Genomic DNA, 18,694 nt, shown 5'->3' with positions numbered 1-18,694 from the left:
AGTAAGTTAAAAAAAAAATCATACTATGATTTAAATTAGTGATTCTCTTTTTTTCCCCTCACATTTTGTCTCACGCTGAATTCTACAATACCGTTGGCTCTTCACAGAGGTACTCACATTCAGCCTTTTCAGAGTTCTGTTAAAGCCCAGAAGATAACTGGCATTTCCTTAAAAATAATACACATTTTCTTCACTTTTCATATCAAGGAAAATAAATACACAAACATTGGCTTTCTCTTGCATTCCCTAGAACTCTTTTTTCTTTTGCATTTGGCATTTTTGATCTTTTTGATTTTTCACGGTTCTGTCTCTGTATTCTGTCTGGTATCAGAAACAGTGTTGCTCCCTAGTAAATATGAGGTAGTGAGAATGACAATCATTTTCAGCTACTTGGAGATGTTATTTAAACTGTGTGTTTTGAATGATCTTCCCTTTAAATAGAATGAATTTCCTACTCCATTCCTGCCCAATATCTAACCTCTTGCATTTTCTTCTAGGTTGTTTCTTAGCGACTTTCGTAATACCTATCAATTTAGTGTCTTCTGCAGATTTCATGAACAGACTAATTCCTCTTGTGGATCATCAATGACAGCCTTAAGTAAAATTGGAATTCCTCGCTTAATTCCATAAATATGTAGTTTTAAATGACACGGCTTGAATTCAAATTCATATAAAATGTTATTTCGAGTAAGATTGAACTTTTATACCTATGTGGTTCCTCAGCGCCATTATATTTCAGTTTTATTCATTTTGTGTTTTGCTCCTTTGCAGTAGCCTCTGCTAAGCTCGTCCATTAAAATAGACAGTCCTTCTAAACTCTGGTTGGAGCGCAAGTGGTGTAGCCCCTTGGGGGGGTAAATGTAATTTGTTTGATTGGATACTCAAGCTTTTCAATTGTTTTATTTCCTTAGAGAAACAGAACCCTTCTAGCTTTCAGGTCAATTGGTGTAATGGTTGGATCCAGATGGAGTGACACTTTCTCCCCCTTGTAAGTCTCTGGCTCCTCAGAGAAATCCTTGAGCAATCTGTTGACAACTTGCTGTCATCTAGCTGGTCTAAGGGTATAAATGACTTAGACACTGATTCCGAGGAGCGTGAAAGCCTAATGGTGAAGTGAAATTTTGAGAAGTGTAATGCACTCTCAAGTGCATTAAGGATAAGGTACTTAGGCAGCTCCCCATGTTTATTTTCTTCCAGCGAGTTTTTTTAGGTCTTTGCCGGTTTTTTTTGCTAGGGAAAGAAATTGACCATTTTAACGTGCTCAGACACGGTAGCAGCTGATCACCAATGCTGCTATTGGGAGGTAGGGAAAAGAATGCAATGATGAGCACACGTGTTGTAGGAATCTAGGAAAGTAGAAAGCAGATGAGATCGGGTTGGCAGAAGAAACCACAGCCCAAAATACACATAGGAGAGAAAAGTCGTGGCAGATGAGAGAACTGAGTCGTGGGTGTCGTAAGCCTGGAGCTGACAGACTCTGTGGGCAGGAGGATACGTGGGGACGACTGCCGGGGACAGGACTTGGCAGACAGCACCTGGAGTGACCGTCTGGATCAGCTTCTCCCACTTTTCCCCATCAGATGGCATCAGGCAGTGGAGACGGTTGACCTCAGTTTGGAGTGTAGAGTGTGGGCTCTAGGCCAGAAGAAGGCAGGCTGATGCAACCCGGGTGAAAGGGTATCCTTGCAGCGAGAAAATGAGTTGTGCTGCTTACCTGCTCTTGCCCTGTAGTTTTTGGATCTGATCTAGACTGAACAGAAACATGTCCACAGGGAGATCCAACCTCCCCCTAAGAGGAGTTTCAGAGATGGAAACAGAAAGAATAGATGGGGAGAAATCGCAGAGAGTAGAAACAGTTATATTAAAGTTGCGGAAAGAAATGCTTTCGAGTTAGAAGGGTTTTGTGCTAGTGCTGGGACTAGTGAGATGACCTGATTAGAGCTGGTGTTATTTTGTGAGTGCGCGTGTGTGCGCATGGATGGGGGATGGATGCAGAAAGGAAAGAAAAACTAAATCATAAATATATTGAGAGAAAAGTTAATTAAAATATGATAACATGATAGAAAGTTATTAAGTGATTATTTAGGCTGGCTTGTGCATTAAAGGACTCTCTGAGGTGGCAATATATAAGTGAGATCTGAGTGGCAATAAGGACTTAGCTAACCCTACATCCCTTCATCCTGACGACCTGTATTAGAAAAAAAGTCTCAGAAGTCCTAAAATCTCAACCTAAATTGAGTATTTAAACATTATAATTCAAAGGTGAATTTGTGGAAGGTAGAGGTAAACTACTACCTAATTATACTTAATGGAAAGTTACAGTCATTTACAAACATCCATTGTTTAAAAGTATTAGGAGATAACAAAACACTACTAAAGTATCCTGAGCAGTAAGTATGGCGTGGGAGACAATGGATATTATGCTGATTTTTATATTATCTATTGTAAACTTAGCAATTCTCCCCCTAACCTTTCAATTGTTTTACCCTTTAATAGTCACCTTCATTCTTGATTTGCTCTTTCTAAAAATATATTGGAAGCAGTGGTAAACTCATTGTTACTCTCTTTAACAAGTTAAATCAACACGCAAATATTTCTCCCACCAGTTATATTTGTCCTGGGTCTCACGATCCTGGGGCCTGTCAGCCTTTGGAGAAGGTTAATCCAGGCTTTGCAGAAAGAGATGAACTCTATTCCAAATACACCACCAAATTTAGAGGGTTTTTTTTTTTGACAGCTGCTGCTTACCTGGGGGAAAATGGTTTGGAAAGAAATATGTAAGAATTGGACAGTATAAATGTGAATTATAAAAAGACAAAATGAATATTATTTTCAAGAGCGCCACTTGAATCTGGTGATCCAATTGCTAATACGAAGTTCTTCAGATGATAATAAAAGTGTTCATTTATTTTGCCCAAATTGATGACACAATCTTAGTGTTTTTTCGTTGTGAAGGGGCAAAAGAAAGGAAATTTTGCTGAATGTTCTACATTTGACCCATAAATAGCTACTTCTGTTTTTAGGGCTGATATAATCCTTACCTTAAAAGAATGCCTATTTGCTGCTGTCATTTTTCTGTCTAAACCGAATTAAATGTGTGTGCTTCTCCATTACTGATTGAAGAAAAAACTGCTTAGACAATTACTGTCTCACCAGGTTTAGGGCAGAGAGCACCCCCTTTAAACAAGGGTCACCATGAAGACCTTATTCTCAATTCTAGAGCGTCTTCAAAGATAAAGCAATTCACATCAAATTTCATGATATAGTTCTCTAAAGGAGGTGAAAGAGATTCACATTTTTCCTTTGGCCTAAGATGGCTCTTCTTCATTTAGTTTATGAGACACATTTTCAATAAATTTTGCTCAGTACTCCTACAGCTGGAAAATAAAACGAAAACAAAAAAAATTAAAAGGACACACAATGGCAGGACGATAGGTACTTGTAGAAAAGCATGCATTTCTTTTAGGAATGTAAAATTAATAATCCATTAATTATTTAATGGAATATTCCACCTTTGTTGATAATTTTAGTAGGAATAACTCCTGCAGAGTGGAAGCAGGCATTTTACCTCTGTTTTATTTATACGGCAGGACTCCATTTCAACTTACAAATTACTGCTTAGGATCTTTAAGATATCAGTTGAATACTGGCATGGAGTTGAGTTTTTGGATTGTACACAGAAATGATTGCCTATATATTCATCTACATACATATTGAGGGCTGGATTGCTGACCCTCGGGCTTTGGGTCAGGAGTGAGTTCACATCTTTGTCTTACTCCCTGAAAGTAACAGGAATCCAGCGTCCAACATTTTCAGGCATGATTTGACCTAGTTATATGCAACTTTATAATTTAAAGAGGTTTAAAAATCTGGAAAAGATTTGGGGGAAAAGTGAGAAAGATGACTTTAAATTCAACACATTGAAAAGAAAATAATTTAAAAAAAGGATTGATCAGTATACATGGAAGGCTTGGGATAACTTATAAGCCTCTTTCCATTTTCTTATTTCTTGCGTTTTCTGTATTCCCGCAACTCACTTATTCCCTATCTTCTACCACTTCTGCCTTTTGCTAATTTCTATTCATCTTTCAAGTTAGTTTAGTTAATCCTTCAATCCTTAGTTTAGATGAAGCTTCATTCATTCAATGAAGATTTAATAAGTTCCTAATATTTGCTAGTTACCGTTCTGGGGAATGAGGGGACAATAGTGAACAAAACGGTAAAGGAAACAAAGCCAAACCTCTTCTTATGGAGTTCAGATTTTAGGCAGGAAAAGGAGACTAAATAAAACAGAAAAATAAATAAAATATGCAATATGTTTTATGTGGGTAAAGAGAATAGTCTGATAGGGAAGGGGGTTAGCATGGATCGGGCTACAATTTTAGATAGGGTATTAGGAGGGGTTTTGCTAAAATGACAGTTAAGGAAACATCTGAAGGAGATGAGGGAATAAGCCAGCAGGTGTCTGTAGAAGCAACGTCAAGGAGAAGAAATAGAAAATGCAAAGGCTTTGAGGAAAATAGGTGCCTGGAATGTTTGTGGAGGACAGTGTAGCTAGATCAGAGAGCACAGGGGCATACTAATAAAAGATAAGCCAGAGGTAGCAAGGAGACAGATTGGGTAGAAGTCTGTAGAACTTTTACTCAGTGTAAAAACCCATTGGTTTACACGCGGTAAATCAGTGAAGTTAGACCACACCTTCACACCATACACAAGAGTAAACACAAAATGGCTTAAAGACTTAAATATAAGACATGACACCATAAAACTCCTAGAAGAGAACATAGGCAAAACATTCTCTGCCATAAATTGTACCAATATGTTTTCTTAGGTCAGTCTCCCAAGGCAATAGAAATAAAAGCAAAAATAAACAAATGGGACCTAATCAAACTTACATTCTTTTGTACAGCAAAGGAAACCATAAACAAAATGAAAATACAACTTACAGACTGGGAGAAAATAATTGCAAATAATGCAACTGACAAGGGCTTAATTTCCAAAATATATAAACAGCTCATATAACTCAATAACAAAAAAAACAGCCCAATTGAAAAATGGGCAGAAGACCTAAATAGACATTTCTCTAAAGAAGACATACAGATGGTCAAGAGGCACATGAAAAGATACTCAACATTGCTAATTATTAGAGAAATGCAAATCAAAACTACAGTGTGGTGCTACTTCACACTGGTCAGAATGGCCGCCATCAAAAAGTTTACAAATAATAAATGCTGGAGAGGGTGTGGAGAAAAAGGAACTGTCCTACGCTGTTGGTGGGAATGTAAATTGGTGCAGCCACTATGGAAAGCAGTATGGAGGGTCCTTAAACTAAAAACAGAGTTGTCATATGATCCAGTGATCCCACTTTTGGGCACATATCCCGAGAAAACTCTAATTTTGAAAAGACACATGCACCCCAGTGTTCATAGCAGCACTATTTACAATAGCCAAGACATGGAAGCAACCTAGATGTCCATTGACAGATGAATGGATAAAGAAGATGTGGCATATATACACAATGGAATACTACTCAGCCATAAAAAAGAATGAAATAATGCCATTTGCAGCAACATGGATGGACCTGGAGATTACCATACTAGGTGAAGGAAGTCAGAAAGACAAATACCATATGATATCACTTATACATGGAATCTAAAATATGATACAAATGAACTTATTTACAAAACAGAAACAGACTCATAGACATAGAAAACAAATTTATGGTTACCCAAGGGGAAGGGGGTGAGGGAGGGATAAATTTGGAGTTTGGGATTAGTGGATAGAAACTACTATATATATAAAATATAGAACAAGGTCCTACTGTGTAGCACAGGGAACCATATTCAATATCCTGTAATAAACCATAGTGGGAAAAATATGAAAAAGAATATATATATATATATAATGTATATGTCTAACTGAATCACTTTGCTGTACACCAGAAACTAACACAACATTGTAAATCAACCATACTTCAATTGAAAAAAAAAACCATTTACAGTCTTTTGCAAAAGAGTGACATAATCGGCTTTCGTTTTGTCAAGAATCCTTGGGCCTCTGTCTTGAGAATATACTGAAGGGGAACACAGATTGAATCTGGGAGGCCAGTTAGGAGGCCATTGCAAAAATCTAGGGAAGAGAGAGGGCTTGGGCTAGTGTTGTAGTGAGAGAGGTGGTGAGCAGTGAGTGGATTCTGGTTATATTTTGAAAGGAGGGCCTCTGGATTTGCTGATGGAATGGGTGAGAGGCATGAAGGAAAGAGAGAAGTTGGGGAGGACCCTAAGGATTTTGGGCTGAGCAACTGGAGGAAGGGAATTGCAATGTTCCAAGGTGGGGAAGGCTGTGGAAGAATCAGGTTTGGGGCAGAGATGTTCTGGAATGATCTAATACTCTTCCAAGAAGAGTTGTTGAATAGAAAGATGGGTATAGGGTCTGGATTAGAAGAAGTCTGAGTTAGAGATAATCATTTGGGAGTCATCAACCTAACGATGGTATTTAAAGAATTGAGGCAAGGTGATGTTATCAAGGGAGTACTTACTTATAAGCAGAAAGGAGAAGAGATCGAAAGACTGAATCCTGGGGCACTTCAACATTTACAGGTCCAAGAGGATCCATTGAAAGAGACTGAGAGAAGCAGCCTGAGGGGAAAGGGGAATATTATGAGGGTCTGATGTACAGGCAGTTAAATGACAGAGGTATTTCAAGGAGGGGGGAATGATCAGCTCTGTCAATGCCACTGATGGTTCAAGTAAGTTGGAAACTAGGAATTTACTGTTTGCTTTTAGCTTCATGGAACTCATTGGTGACCGTGATAGGGGAGTTGTGGTGATGCAGCTGGCATCAAAATGTTGATGTGTTCGAGCTTGAGTGGCTGGAGGAATGCTTTCATGGAGAGAGTAGCCTGGCACAGGTGTCAGGACCTAAGTGTGATGAAGAGGTCTCTTTGGGGTTGTGTATCTGGTCATGGCAACTGGATTTTGGTTATGTATAAGAGAATCAAATAAGTATGTTTATTGAAGATAATGGGAGCCAGGTTTCTCCCTTTCAGAGAAGGGAGTTGCAAATATGAAAAGAGAAATTAGAATGAACCTTAGAGTATTGGATCAGAATTGAACTTATCAGTGTAATCCCATTTCATGTATGTATGTGTGTGCATAAATATATATATATATTTATACACACACATAGATAGACATAGAAATACTATGTAAGTCAATGTGTAGGTGTCTGTATCGATCTAATCTATCTTTCTATCTTCATATTCTCTACCTCTGTCCACTAAGAGGGAGTGGGAGGGCGTGGGAGTAATAGGATGAGTATACAGCACTGATTCTTTGTTCCTAAAACCACTTGTCACTTAAGGAACGAGAATTCCTTGGAGAAATGGTTGATTTCAGGGCCAGGCCAGGGAAGTATGGGTCACTCATTGTCTAAACATGGAACAGCTTGAGCACTGAAATACATATTGAGCACATTTATTATATTCCACTGAATAACATAAGGATTCATGAGTCCATACAGATACAGTTAAGTAAATTCAGGCAATGAAAGCTTAATAAAGAACAGGATATCTGCCCAAAGTGTCTGCTCACAAAACGCTTATTAATTGCAAAGAGAAATTTTGTTTTTTTACATAAAGAAGCCTGGCAGATACCATCTTAATCCAAAAGATTAAAGTTAACATCATCAGTAATGGAACAACTAGAAATTATGTAACACATAAGATGTAATAAGATGATCTCTGAATCACCTGGATCTAGTCAGGAGGAAACAGACAAATTCAGATTGAGAGGCAGTCTACAAAATAGCTAGACTGTAGTCTTCAACAGTGTTAAGATCATGATAGTCAAGGAAAGATTGAAGAACTGTTCTAGATCAGAGGAGACCTGAGAGTTGTGACAACTAAATTCAACATGTGACCCTGGACTGGGTTTGTAATCTACAAAGGACATTTTGGGAACTATTGGCAAAACTTGAATGGTGTCTGAGGATAAGGTGATAAGGATGTGTCAATGTTAATTTCCTGATTTTGATGGTTGTATTATGATTATTTAGGAGAATATCTTTTTTTTTTTTTGGTACCAAATGCATTACTATATTTGGGGATAATGGGTAAATCAGCAACTTAATCTCAAATGTTTCAGAAAAAACTTCTTGTACTGTTCCTGCTACTTTCCTGTAATATGGAGGTTTTTTTGTTTGTTTGTTTTTTTGTAAGTAATAAAAACCAGAAACTACTAATTGAGACTAGGAAATAGGAAAAGATAAACTGGGCAAAGCAAGTATAGGCAGCTCATAGGAATGCCACTACAGTGGGAAAAAGAGAAATGGGGAAGTATTTGGAGGAGAAGACTTCTAAGATTATTTTTCTCTTTCTCATCTTTGTCCCTAAGCACTTTATTCATGTTTATTTTATTACATTTTCCCACCTGGCATTGAAAATATTTTTATATGCCAGTTTCCATTACAGAATACAAACTCCTTAAAGAAAAGGTCTGTGTTTTATATATGCTTTATATGTAGCATAACACTTAGCATATTATAATGTACTCATTGAATATTCAAACAACTGAAACATTTTCAAAAAAACTATGGTTTTAAATGAAGGGTGTGATGAACAATTTTCTCCCTAAACATGGAAGACAAAATAAGAAGTTGACTTTTTAAGTAGGGGAATTTAGGCATAACAAATAAACAACTTCCAGATTTGGGGATATAAAATGCTGAAAAGGTTACTAAGTATTTTAAAACTAATTCTAATAATCTTTGCAAAGTCATCTGTTCCATATGGATTACATAGAAAAAAGAACTAATGGTACATTGAGATTAATTAAGAGTGTAGAACATTGTGATCATCTCTGTACCAAATGTGAAATTGTGCATGAAATGTTCCTAGACAGTATCTATAGAAAATGGGCTGGCTCTATTCCCATTCCCTAGGAAATCAATAGTAAATCAAACCATTGGCAGATTTCTCTATTTTATATATATATATGTGTGTGTGTGTGTGTGTGTGTGTGTATGTGTGTGTCTGTGTAAATTAATAGCTTTTTTTGAAGTGAAGAGAGTAATTTAATAGTTTCGGAAGAAGTGGCCATGAGGGTTTTACATCTACTCAAGATAGGACAAAGAAAACTACTTAGATTCCTATGTTAAATTTCTAGAGATTAATTAAGTTGGAGGCTTGTTCTTAGGAGGTTGCAGTATATGGAGAGAGAACTTTAATGGATATCAAGGGTGAGTAGTAAATCCAAAGCATCATACTTAGGGTGAAAATGTAGTACACTTAGGCATGGATCACTTCCAGGGCCTGGCTTGTCTGAGTTACTCAGAGAGGAAAAAACAAAAGTCTGTATGTAGGCGACAGGGGTCTGGTGGGGAGGGGGTGGGGGGATGAACGGGGCAGGGAGGAAGGGAGAAGGGGCCAGGGAGAGGAGTGTTGAAATGAAATGTATGAGCTCATGGGAAGTGAAAAGAAGAAACAAAAACAAGCAAGAAAATCTTGAGGAATATTGCTGTGTCTGAAGTCATTTCCCTGTAGCCATCTTTCATACAAAGAGAATGAGATATAAGATGTTATCAGTAAATCAGACCAGTAGTGGGAACGCATGCACATTGCAAGTACTTGTGGGCAACTCATGCGGTTAATTTCTACCAAACCAACCTTCCATGAACAATTACCTCAACTCTCTTTTTCATGTTGTTTGTATAAACATAGCATAGAAAATATTTAATAGACTGGCGTATTTATTCATAATTATATGATTCTATAAAAAAACATGTTAGTAAATAAGGTCACTTTACAAAGGTGAAGAATCCCTGTACGATGTATTTTATCTGTTAGAAAATGGTGCCTTTTCTTTATTGCTTACAGTTGCAGAATAGTGTAGATTGTGTTGGTGGTTTTGTTTTTGGAGTATCTATTAGTCAGTCAATCAATTAGTATTTATTGAGCTTCTGCCCAGCATGTAGGGCATGCTCATCAAATTTGCAAATGACACAAATCTTGGAGGATGTTAAATACATTGAATGATAGACGTAGCATCCAAAAAGATTTTGACAGCCTGGAGCAATGGGCTGAATCTAACAAGATGAAATATAATGTGGATAAATATAAATTCCTGTCCTTTGGTCCAAAAAACTAACTGCCTATGTATAGGATGGAGTGGATATGCTTTAACAGTGATGTAAGTTAAAAAAAAAAAAAAAAAGACTTAGTGTCTTAGTGACTAGTCAGCTCAACTTAATTTGTCAGTTTTAGTTGTATGATGTCATGAAATCTAGCATGCAGTTTTGGATTATATTAAGGTGATAATCTTATTTCAGTTTGGCGGGAGACCACATGTAGAGATTGTAGTATTTCTGGAGCCACATTTTAAGAAGAGAGAGACCCAGAACCATGTCATATTTAGAACACCACAGAAACTAAACACATTTATCTGGAAGAAGACTTAGGAGAAAAATGATATGTGTGGACTCTCGTGTGGAAAAGGGATTGGATTTTTTGCACGTGGTCTCAATAATTAGAGCTGGGGCCTACGAATTGAAGTTATAAGGAGATATCTTTCAGTTCAATCATTTATAATAGTAAAAGCTGTTCAAAGATGAAAGGGTTCCCAAAGTCTGCAGAAGCAGAATACTGGAGTAGGTAAACCTCAGTGCCCTCATTTTGGGGATAGTAACACGGTAGAGGGGCAACCTGAGAGCCCAGTGAGATACTATAAGTAAAGCACTCAGCACACTGCCTGGCAAATGGCAAGTGATTATATAGCTCATTGGAGTTGTTACTCTTCTTATTATGGGAGGTGTTGATACAAAGCCTGAATCATCACTGTGTTGAGTTAAAGCCAAGAAACTCAATGGGTGGGTCTGATAAACTAGATGGTGGTTATTTCTAAATGCTCTCTGGGTGCAATCTCTGAAACCAGTTGTTCTTCTATGTGACTTTGAAGAGTGTAACCTTTTTTAAAAAAAATTCTCTGTGATTCCATTTCATTACTTGCAGATAATGCCAAACCTGCCTTGGGCTGTTGTAAGGATAAAAAAATGAATATATAATTTAGAACAATGCTTGACATGCTAGTTTTTCAATAAATGAGAGCACTTTTATAATGCTGAAGTATTCAACAAAGGATCGTTGTAGGATACAGGACTTGAGATATATGTTTTGAAAAATATTAAAAATTTAGGTAAATGAAAAGCAGTAGCAAGGTTATTCCCATATGGAAATAGCTTGAATAAAACATGGAGATGGAATTAAGCATTGTGGGATCATCAGACAGTAAAGAAACCTCACCAGTTAGGTGAGGTTGGCTACTGGTGACCAGTTAGAAATTAAAGTGGATGGAATGAGTGAGGGAAAACCTCGGAAGACCTTTGGTTTGGGACGGTAAGCAGAGTGGCATTCCACATGCTTTCAGGTAGGGGATGAAACATACATGTGATATTTTAAAATAACCTTATGAAGTTTTCAGAATAAATTGCCTTCCTTATGCTTAAAAATTATAGATGGAATAGTTGAATCTTTTATGCAAATCCTTCTTTATCCTAGAAATAGAAATTCTATTTCAGGGCAATTTCTATTTCAGAAAGTCCAAAACACTTTCTCCTCCATAAAGTTTTCCCTTCAGATTCATATCACAGTGGTTTTCTTTTTTGTTTGAAATCCTTAGCATTCAAAATGTTTTTTGTATTTGTATCATCCATCATCATCTGAGAGTGAATTTGAATTCACGATGTGTTGCCAGATCACTTTGTGTTAAATCTATGAAAAAGGTGTTTTTCAAAAGGCTGAAAATGATTTTGTTTTAAAATGAGACCCATCACATTAATGAAACTGATATTCTCGGGAGGCTTATAAGTTGGTTCTAGGAAGACAAGTCCCACAGGGAAAGTCCAAAAGTAGTTTATACACCACACATTCATGGATGAAGGTGTAACTTCTCAAAGCAACTCCATAAAAAAAGACAACACTGCATTAACTGCACGAAGATTCAGTACATGAGTAAAAAACAACCGTCATCATTTGTAGTGACTCAGACACTATTTAGTATGCGAAAATTACCCTGTTCTTTCATACATACGGGCTCCTTGAGAAAAAGTACAGTGACTTTATTTTCTTGGTGTAACTCAGTGCCACTGTGGGTGCTGGGTTAATGCCGTATTGAATTACATTTAAATTAGGAGGATATTGGCAACAGGAAAACTATAAAACTATTTCTCCAATGAGGAAGTCAGCATAGGTACTCTGCCTTTTTGTTTCCCAACCTGAATCAGCAGTTGTTTGTTTTCCTTTTTCTTTGTTGTTGTTCCTGGTGGTGGTGGCCTACAGGAGTAGCACAGCAACAGACATTTGGCGTTTCAGTGGAACAAGCCATTGTTGACAGTTACAAGGTGAACTTGGGTGTATGTTTTCCCTTGGTAGCTTCTCAGCAGTTGTGTGACCTTCTGGAATTCTGAATTATGCTCCTCTCTAATCAGGCATGAGAATGGTTAGGAATTCTACATTTTTAAGTCTACTACACTCTTGTGCTCAAAGGAATGAGTACAGCCTATCCCAGGGACACCAAATTTGGCTCCCCCAAACAATGGCTAAAATAACATTTGAAACCCTGAGAGAATGAAGGCTGGAGAATGACTTGCTCCCCTGTATCTTCTTTCCAAAATGTTTTTGGACGTCTTATAAAGGCGTTTAAGGCTTTTTCTACAGCTGCTATTGGTTTTGCCAATTCATTCCTTCAAGCCACACCAATAAACACGTACAAACTCCTCTAATCCTCAGAGAGGTGGAGAAAAAGATAGGTGGGAAGTGCACTGTGGGAGAAGGCTTTCTTTTCACAGGTGAGAAATTCTGTCGTGTATATTCCTATTCCCCTAAATAACTGGCAAGGGGATCATCATGGTGAGCTATTGCAAAGAGCCACCATCACGGTTACAGTTTCAGTGTGATGGGGCCCCAGACCTGAACTGCAAAGTAGCGTAGAGGATCCTGGAATATAAAACATGGTACAGAACACCAAAGAGGATTTAATCTTATTTATAAAAAGGTGGTTGCAGGGGGGTGCCACAAACAGGCGACAGTGACTTGGGATCATCATTAATCAAGTTTTAAGGACCAGCAAAGTGAAAACATTCTTCTGGAATTCACTGCAGTGACACTGAATCCTTCTACTAAGCAAATATGTGATGAGTTGATAAAAAGAAAAGAAAAAAGAAAGAAAGGCCCTGAACTCTTGACTACAGATATAATACAGTGAATACAGAAAATCAAAAGCATGCTTTCTATCTGACTCAAAATAAAGGTGCACTTAAACTTGTAAAAGACAACATTTTTATTTGAATGATATGACAGAAGTGTCACAGGATGTTACCTGCTGTAAAGAAAGCCAAAGAATTATTACCTTTATTAGACCAGTGACACCGAGCTTTAGCCATACATTTCTAACTTCTGTCCCTCTACAGAGACAATTTTCTTTTCTTAAATAAACTGTCATGCTAGTGTTAATATATTGTTGGCTCTCTCATGCTCTGAGAATACTGCTGATATAAAACATGTATATGTTAGATTGGTAATAGTATCTTTAGTGTAGCTGACTAGAACAAATGTGTTTCCCTCATGGCTGTGCTAATGTGATAAAGGAAAATTGGCTGTTCATCAGCTTTTGGCCGGGTAAAGACAGTAGAGATGGAGCCACATTCTTTTTTATGCATTAATACCATCGAGAACTTCTCACGAGTTATATTTCATGTGCCTGCATGTTGCGCAAAGATGTTGTAAAACATGAGATAATGCTACAAATAACAAAGTAGAAAAGCCTGTATCTTTTATAATGATAACAGTCAAACACCAAATGACAGTAACAGGCTGTAAAAAATGGGATGCAAAAAAAAAAAAAAAACAAAACCACAGTGACGGTGTATATGCAGGTCTGTGAGGAGCTAGTGTGTAATTTTAGGTCTTTATGTTAAAGCTTTGTTTTATAATTAAGTAAAATGCAACACAGGGTCAGTGAGTTGAGGAAGAACATGAAAGCAGGTTTTAAATGAAAGCAGGTTGGGTAGAGTGGATAACAGCCATATTGAATAAGTTTTTCAGTAAATTATGATGCTAATTTCTAGGTGTATGTGTGTGTGTATGCTTTTTTTTTGTTTTGAGAAGCAGTTTGAAAGGAGTTCACTCATATGATTTAAATATATCAGAGGACGGTTATTTTTGTCAATTTTTGTAAGGCTATTTTAATAAAATTTCATTTTGAATGCTATGATTTGATATTTTTAAATGAAAATGTTAGCATCTGACCTTCAACTACAAGGCATTAAATTTCTCAATGAAGTAATCTGCATAAAAGTTTGATTGAATTGACTGTTCAGGGATCAACACAGACAAAAATTTCATAACTTTTTATGGTGTAATCCAGGGGTGGTCAGACTACACTCACGGGACAAATCTGGCTGGTTACCTGTTTTTATAAAAGTTTTGCTGGAACACATCCGTGCCCATTCACATACATGTTGTCTCTGGCTGCTTTCCTATTTACAGCAGAGTTGAGCAGTTGTGACCTGGACCGTTTGGACCACAAAACCAAATCACTTGGCAAACAAATAAAAAATATTTTTTCTCTGGCTGTTTACCGAAAAAGCTTGTTTACTCCTGATGTAGAGCGTTGTTAGGTTGCCTGATGAATTAGCCTAGAACACGATTGGCAGTTTTTTACGTTATTCTGTATTAGAGAAGTATAGATGAAAATTACCGACTAGATACCATCACCTAAGAAAGTAAATGTTTACAAGGAGCCTTTTGTACTAGCAACCTAAATTGAATTATATCCATATGTAATGCATTTTTGGTATATCTGGTTTTGAATATTTTTGCCCTTTGTGTTCATTTGTTTGTTTCCAAATATGACTGTAACAAATCTAACTAGTAGCTAAAGAAACAACATGTCTCCAAAAACACTTATAAAGGCATGACAGTCAGAGTTGTTAAATATATGGGACAAACAGTTATGCATACCTGTGAATACCCTGGTAGACATGACCCCAGCACAAAACTATAACATATAGGTTTATATCTAGATATACAAACACAAGACATATTATTGAGCCATTAAAATAAAATTCCAGTCTTTCCAGCTGAGGGAAGTGGAGAAGTAGGAAATTAACTTGAGAAAGCCTGCTGAAGTGTAGTTATTATAAAATAAAAGGTTATGCAATCAAAATAATAACGGTGATAATTTCTTACAGGTACATCAGACAAAAATCAGTTTCTTCGTCAATGGTTTGGAAGAGGATAATACAGCTTTTGATGCAAGAACTCTAAGTGGTTCAATTACAGATTTTGCCTCTGGTACTATGCAAATAGGACAGAGCTTAAATGGTAAGAGTCCGACTTCAGAAAATTATTTATTTTATCCAATTACACTGTTTCTTAAAAATTGTGTCAAAAATAATATTTTAAAATACCCAGGTGTAGTTGTTTCCTAGCGCTGCTGTAACACATTAGCACCAACTGGGTGGCAGCTTAATTAAGCAGATTTCGTCCTCTGGTGGTTCTGGAGGGTAGAAGTCTGAAATCAAGGATTCAGCATTGGTTTCTTCTGCAGGTTCTGAGGGGAGAATTCATTCCATGCCTCTCTCTTTCTGGTGGCTTCTGGCGATACTTAGTGTTTCTTGACTTGTAGCTGTATAACTTCAATCTTTGCTTCCATCTTCACCTGGCCTTTTCCCCTTCTCTTTTCAGGACACTTGTGACCAGGTTTAGGACCCACCCTAATCCAGTATTGTCTTGTCTCAAGATCCTTAATTACATCAGCAAAGACCCTTTTTCCAAATAAACTCACAGTTGCAGGTTGCAGGTAGTCTTAACTTTTGGAGGCCATTATTCAACCCACTATATCAGGGAATCTTTAAAATTAGAATGTCTCTATCATTTATTTTTAAAGTAAGAATACTATGTAATAAACTATATATTTTTAAAATTTATTTTTTATTGAAGTAAAGTTGAATTACAATGTTGTGTTAATTTCTACTGTATAGCAAAGTGACTCAGTTACACACATATATATACATACTTTTTTATATATTCTTTTCCATTATGGTTTATCACAGGATATTGAATATAGTTCCCTGTGCTCTACAGTAGGACCTTGTTGTTTATCCATTCTATATATACCAGTTTGCATCTGCTAGTCCCAAACTCCCACTCCTACCCTCTCCCACTCCCCTCCCCCTTGGCAACCACCAGTCTATTCTCTATGTCCGTGGTTTTGCTTCCATTTCATAGATAGGTTCATTTGTGTCATATTTTAGATTCCACATATAAGTGATATATGGTATTTGTCTTTCTCTTTCTGACTTACTTCACTTAGTTTGATAATCTCTAGTTGCATCCATGTTGCTGCAAATAGCATTATTTTGTTCTTTTTTATGGCTGAGTAGTATTCCATTGTTTATATGTACCACATCTTTATCCATTCATCTATTGATGGGCATCTAGGCTATTTCCATGTCTTGGCTATTGTGAATAGTGCTGCTATGAACATAAGGGTGGATGTATCTTTTTGAATTATAATCTTGTCTGGATATATGCCCAGGGGTGGGCTTGTTGGATCATATGGTAATTCTATTTTTAGTTTTCTGAGGAACCTCCATACTGTTTTCCACAGTGGCTGCACCAACTTCCATTCCCACCAGCAGTGTAGGAGGGTTCCCTTTTCTCCACACTCTCTTCAGCATTTGTTATTTGTAGACTTTTTAATGGTGGTCATTCTGACCATTGTGAGGTGGGACCTCATTGTAGTTTTGATTTGCTTTTCTCTAATAATTAGCAATGTTGAGCATCTTTTCGTGTGCCTCCTGGCCATCTGTATTTCTTCTTAAACTATATTTTCTTTCTCTTTTTTTTCAGGTTTGTATTTTATTGTATGGCTATTGTTAAAGTAGGACTTAGAGTATTAGACAGAAACTGGAAAATAATAGTCAACATGGAATAAACTGGATTAATGGTGTTCATATCTTCCCACCCTAAAAATGGGCCATGTAGATTAAGAAGATAATATGCATCACATCCTGAAAAGAGCAGAAGTTGTATTTAGACTTCTCTTGAAATAACTATCACAGTGGTCGATAAAATTGTCTACACTTTAAAATGGGAACGTGAATTATTTTATATTATTAAAAAATGCTCATTATAAGAAAATCCATACAACACAGAACTCTATAAAATAGGAAGCATTTTCCTTTTTTGACCTTCATCGATAGATATAGTTAACTTTGTTATACCCTTCCATCATTTTTGTACATATAGCTAGAGATATGGTTATAAATATAATAATTTTCCAAAAATGAAATTATCATACATATGCTTTCTCTGAGGCCTCTAAAAATAAATACTTCCGCTCCAAATGTTATGAGAAACATATCAGTATGCCTTCTCATTTAAAATGGCTGCATTGTGCACAATTGTATAGCTGTAACCAAAACTTTTTAAACAAGATTGTATTGATGAGCATTTAGGTTATTTCTACTATTTCAATATTATTAGCAGTTATTTCATAGAAAACACTAAATATATATATCCATATATTATATCTGTGTCTATAGCTCTCATGCCTATACACATATACATATATATGTGTTTGAACAATTCCCTGTGCAGTTCCCTAAGACCTTTTACTTTGGCGTCAATTTCCCTGATTTCAAATCTCGTCTCTCTACTTACTAGCCCTGTGACCTGGAATAACTTTTTAATGGCTCTAAACTGTAGTTACGTCCAATTTAAAATCTTGATGATGATGATATTACAGTCCCACTGTAAGGATCAAATGAGGCTATGTCATAAAAAGCACTACTGTTTTTCCAGCATCTGGTACCTAGCAGTTGCTTCATATTTGTGGAATGAATGAATACTGTACCTTGTATATACTAACTCATATTGATATGTAATACTATGATTAGTATTATAATTATTTCCCTAACATGAATCAGTAGAAGTTAAATAGGTTGAAATATATGGTCATTTTTAAATTTTAATACATCTGAGATTGATTACCCTAAAGCTTAACAACAGATAATCTCCAGAAAGGTTGTGAAAATTTACAACCTCACTTAAAAATACAGGTAAGTATCTGCCTCCTTAAACAGTAACTGACTTTACAAATTATCCTTGTTTTTTTTCCACTTTTGTCATTCCTCTCATTGAAAAATGTTTTTGTACACTGCCTTAGAATTATTTGGCCATTAGTGAGGTTCACTGGCTTTCCACATGTCTTGATAATTTGCATTTCATTTGTTAATTCCTCATACATGTTGTGTGTCTATATTTTATAGTCTGGAATTTCTTACTTGTAAAAGCTCATTAATGCTAAGAATATTACGTTACACACGTTTTCGTTAGTTTTTAGATAGTCTGATAACTTTGCATTATAGAAATTTAAAAATATTGTAAGTTTTTAATAAAGGCAAAACATGCACGTAACATAATGCATAAATATTAAGGGGGTACAGCTTTATAAAATTTTAATCCTATGTAATTCTCATCCAGAATGAGATCATCAAACATTTCTTGTATTAAAGACTCCTAGTGAATACCGACTCTAAAGGGAAACAAGAGTAGTGTTAGTAAGGACCTCTATTGGCATGGATTAGTGTTGCCTATCCTTGAATTCTCATGTAAATTAAATCATGCAGTAGGTAC

At 36.4% G+C, this 18,694-nt stretch overlaps 1 protein-coding gene across 2 annotated transcripts in view; it reads left to right on the top strand.

Moving 5' to 3' along the window:
• USH2A (usherin) overlaps window positions 1-18,694 on the top strand; it is a 788,115-nt gene that overhangs the window by 41,347 nt on the left and 728,074 nt on the right. For both annotated transcript variants that reach the window (XM_029229459.1, XM_029229460.1), the window contains one exon: window positions 15,244-15,376. In XM_029229459.1, the coding sequence (XP_029085292.1) occupies window positions 15,244-15,376 (133 nt within the window). The remainder of the gene's footprint in view (window positions 1-15,243; window positions 15,377-18,694) is intronic.

Source organism: Monodon monoceros, unplaced genomic scaffold, assembly GCF_005190385.1.
Source record: "Monodon monoceros isolate NGI ecotype Baffin Bay Population unplaced genomic scaffold, NGI_Narwhal_1 Super_Scaffold_18, whole genome shotgun sequence".
Taxonomy (NCBI): Eukaryota; Metazoa; Chordata; class Mammalia; order Artiodactyla; family Monodontidae; genus Monodon; species Monodon monoceros.
The sequence above is the reverse complement of the archived record's forward strand: the minus strand, read 5'-3'. Positions and strand labels throughout refer to the sequence as shown.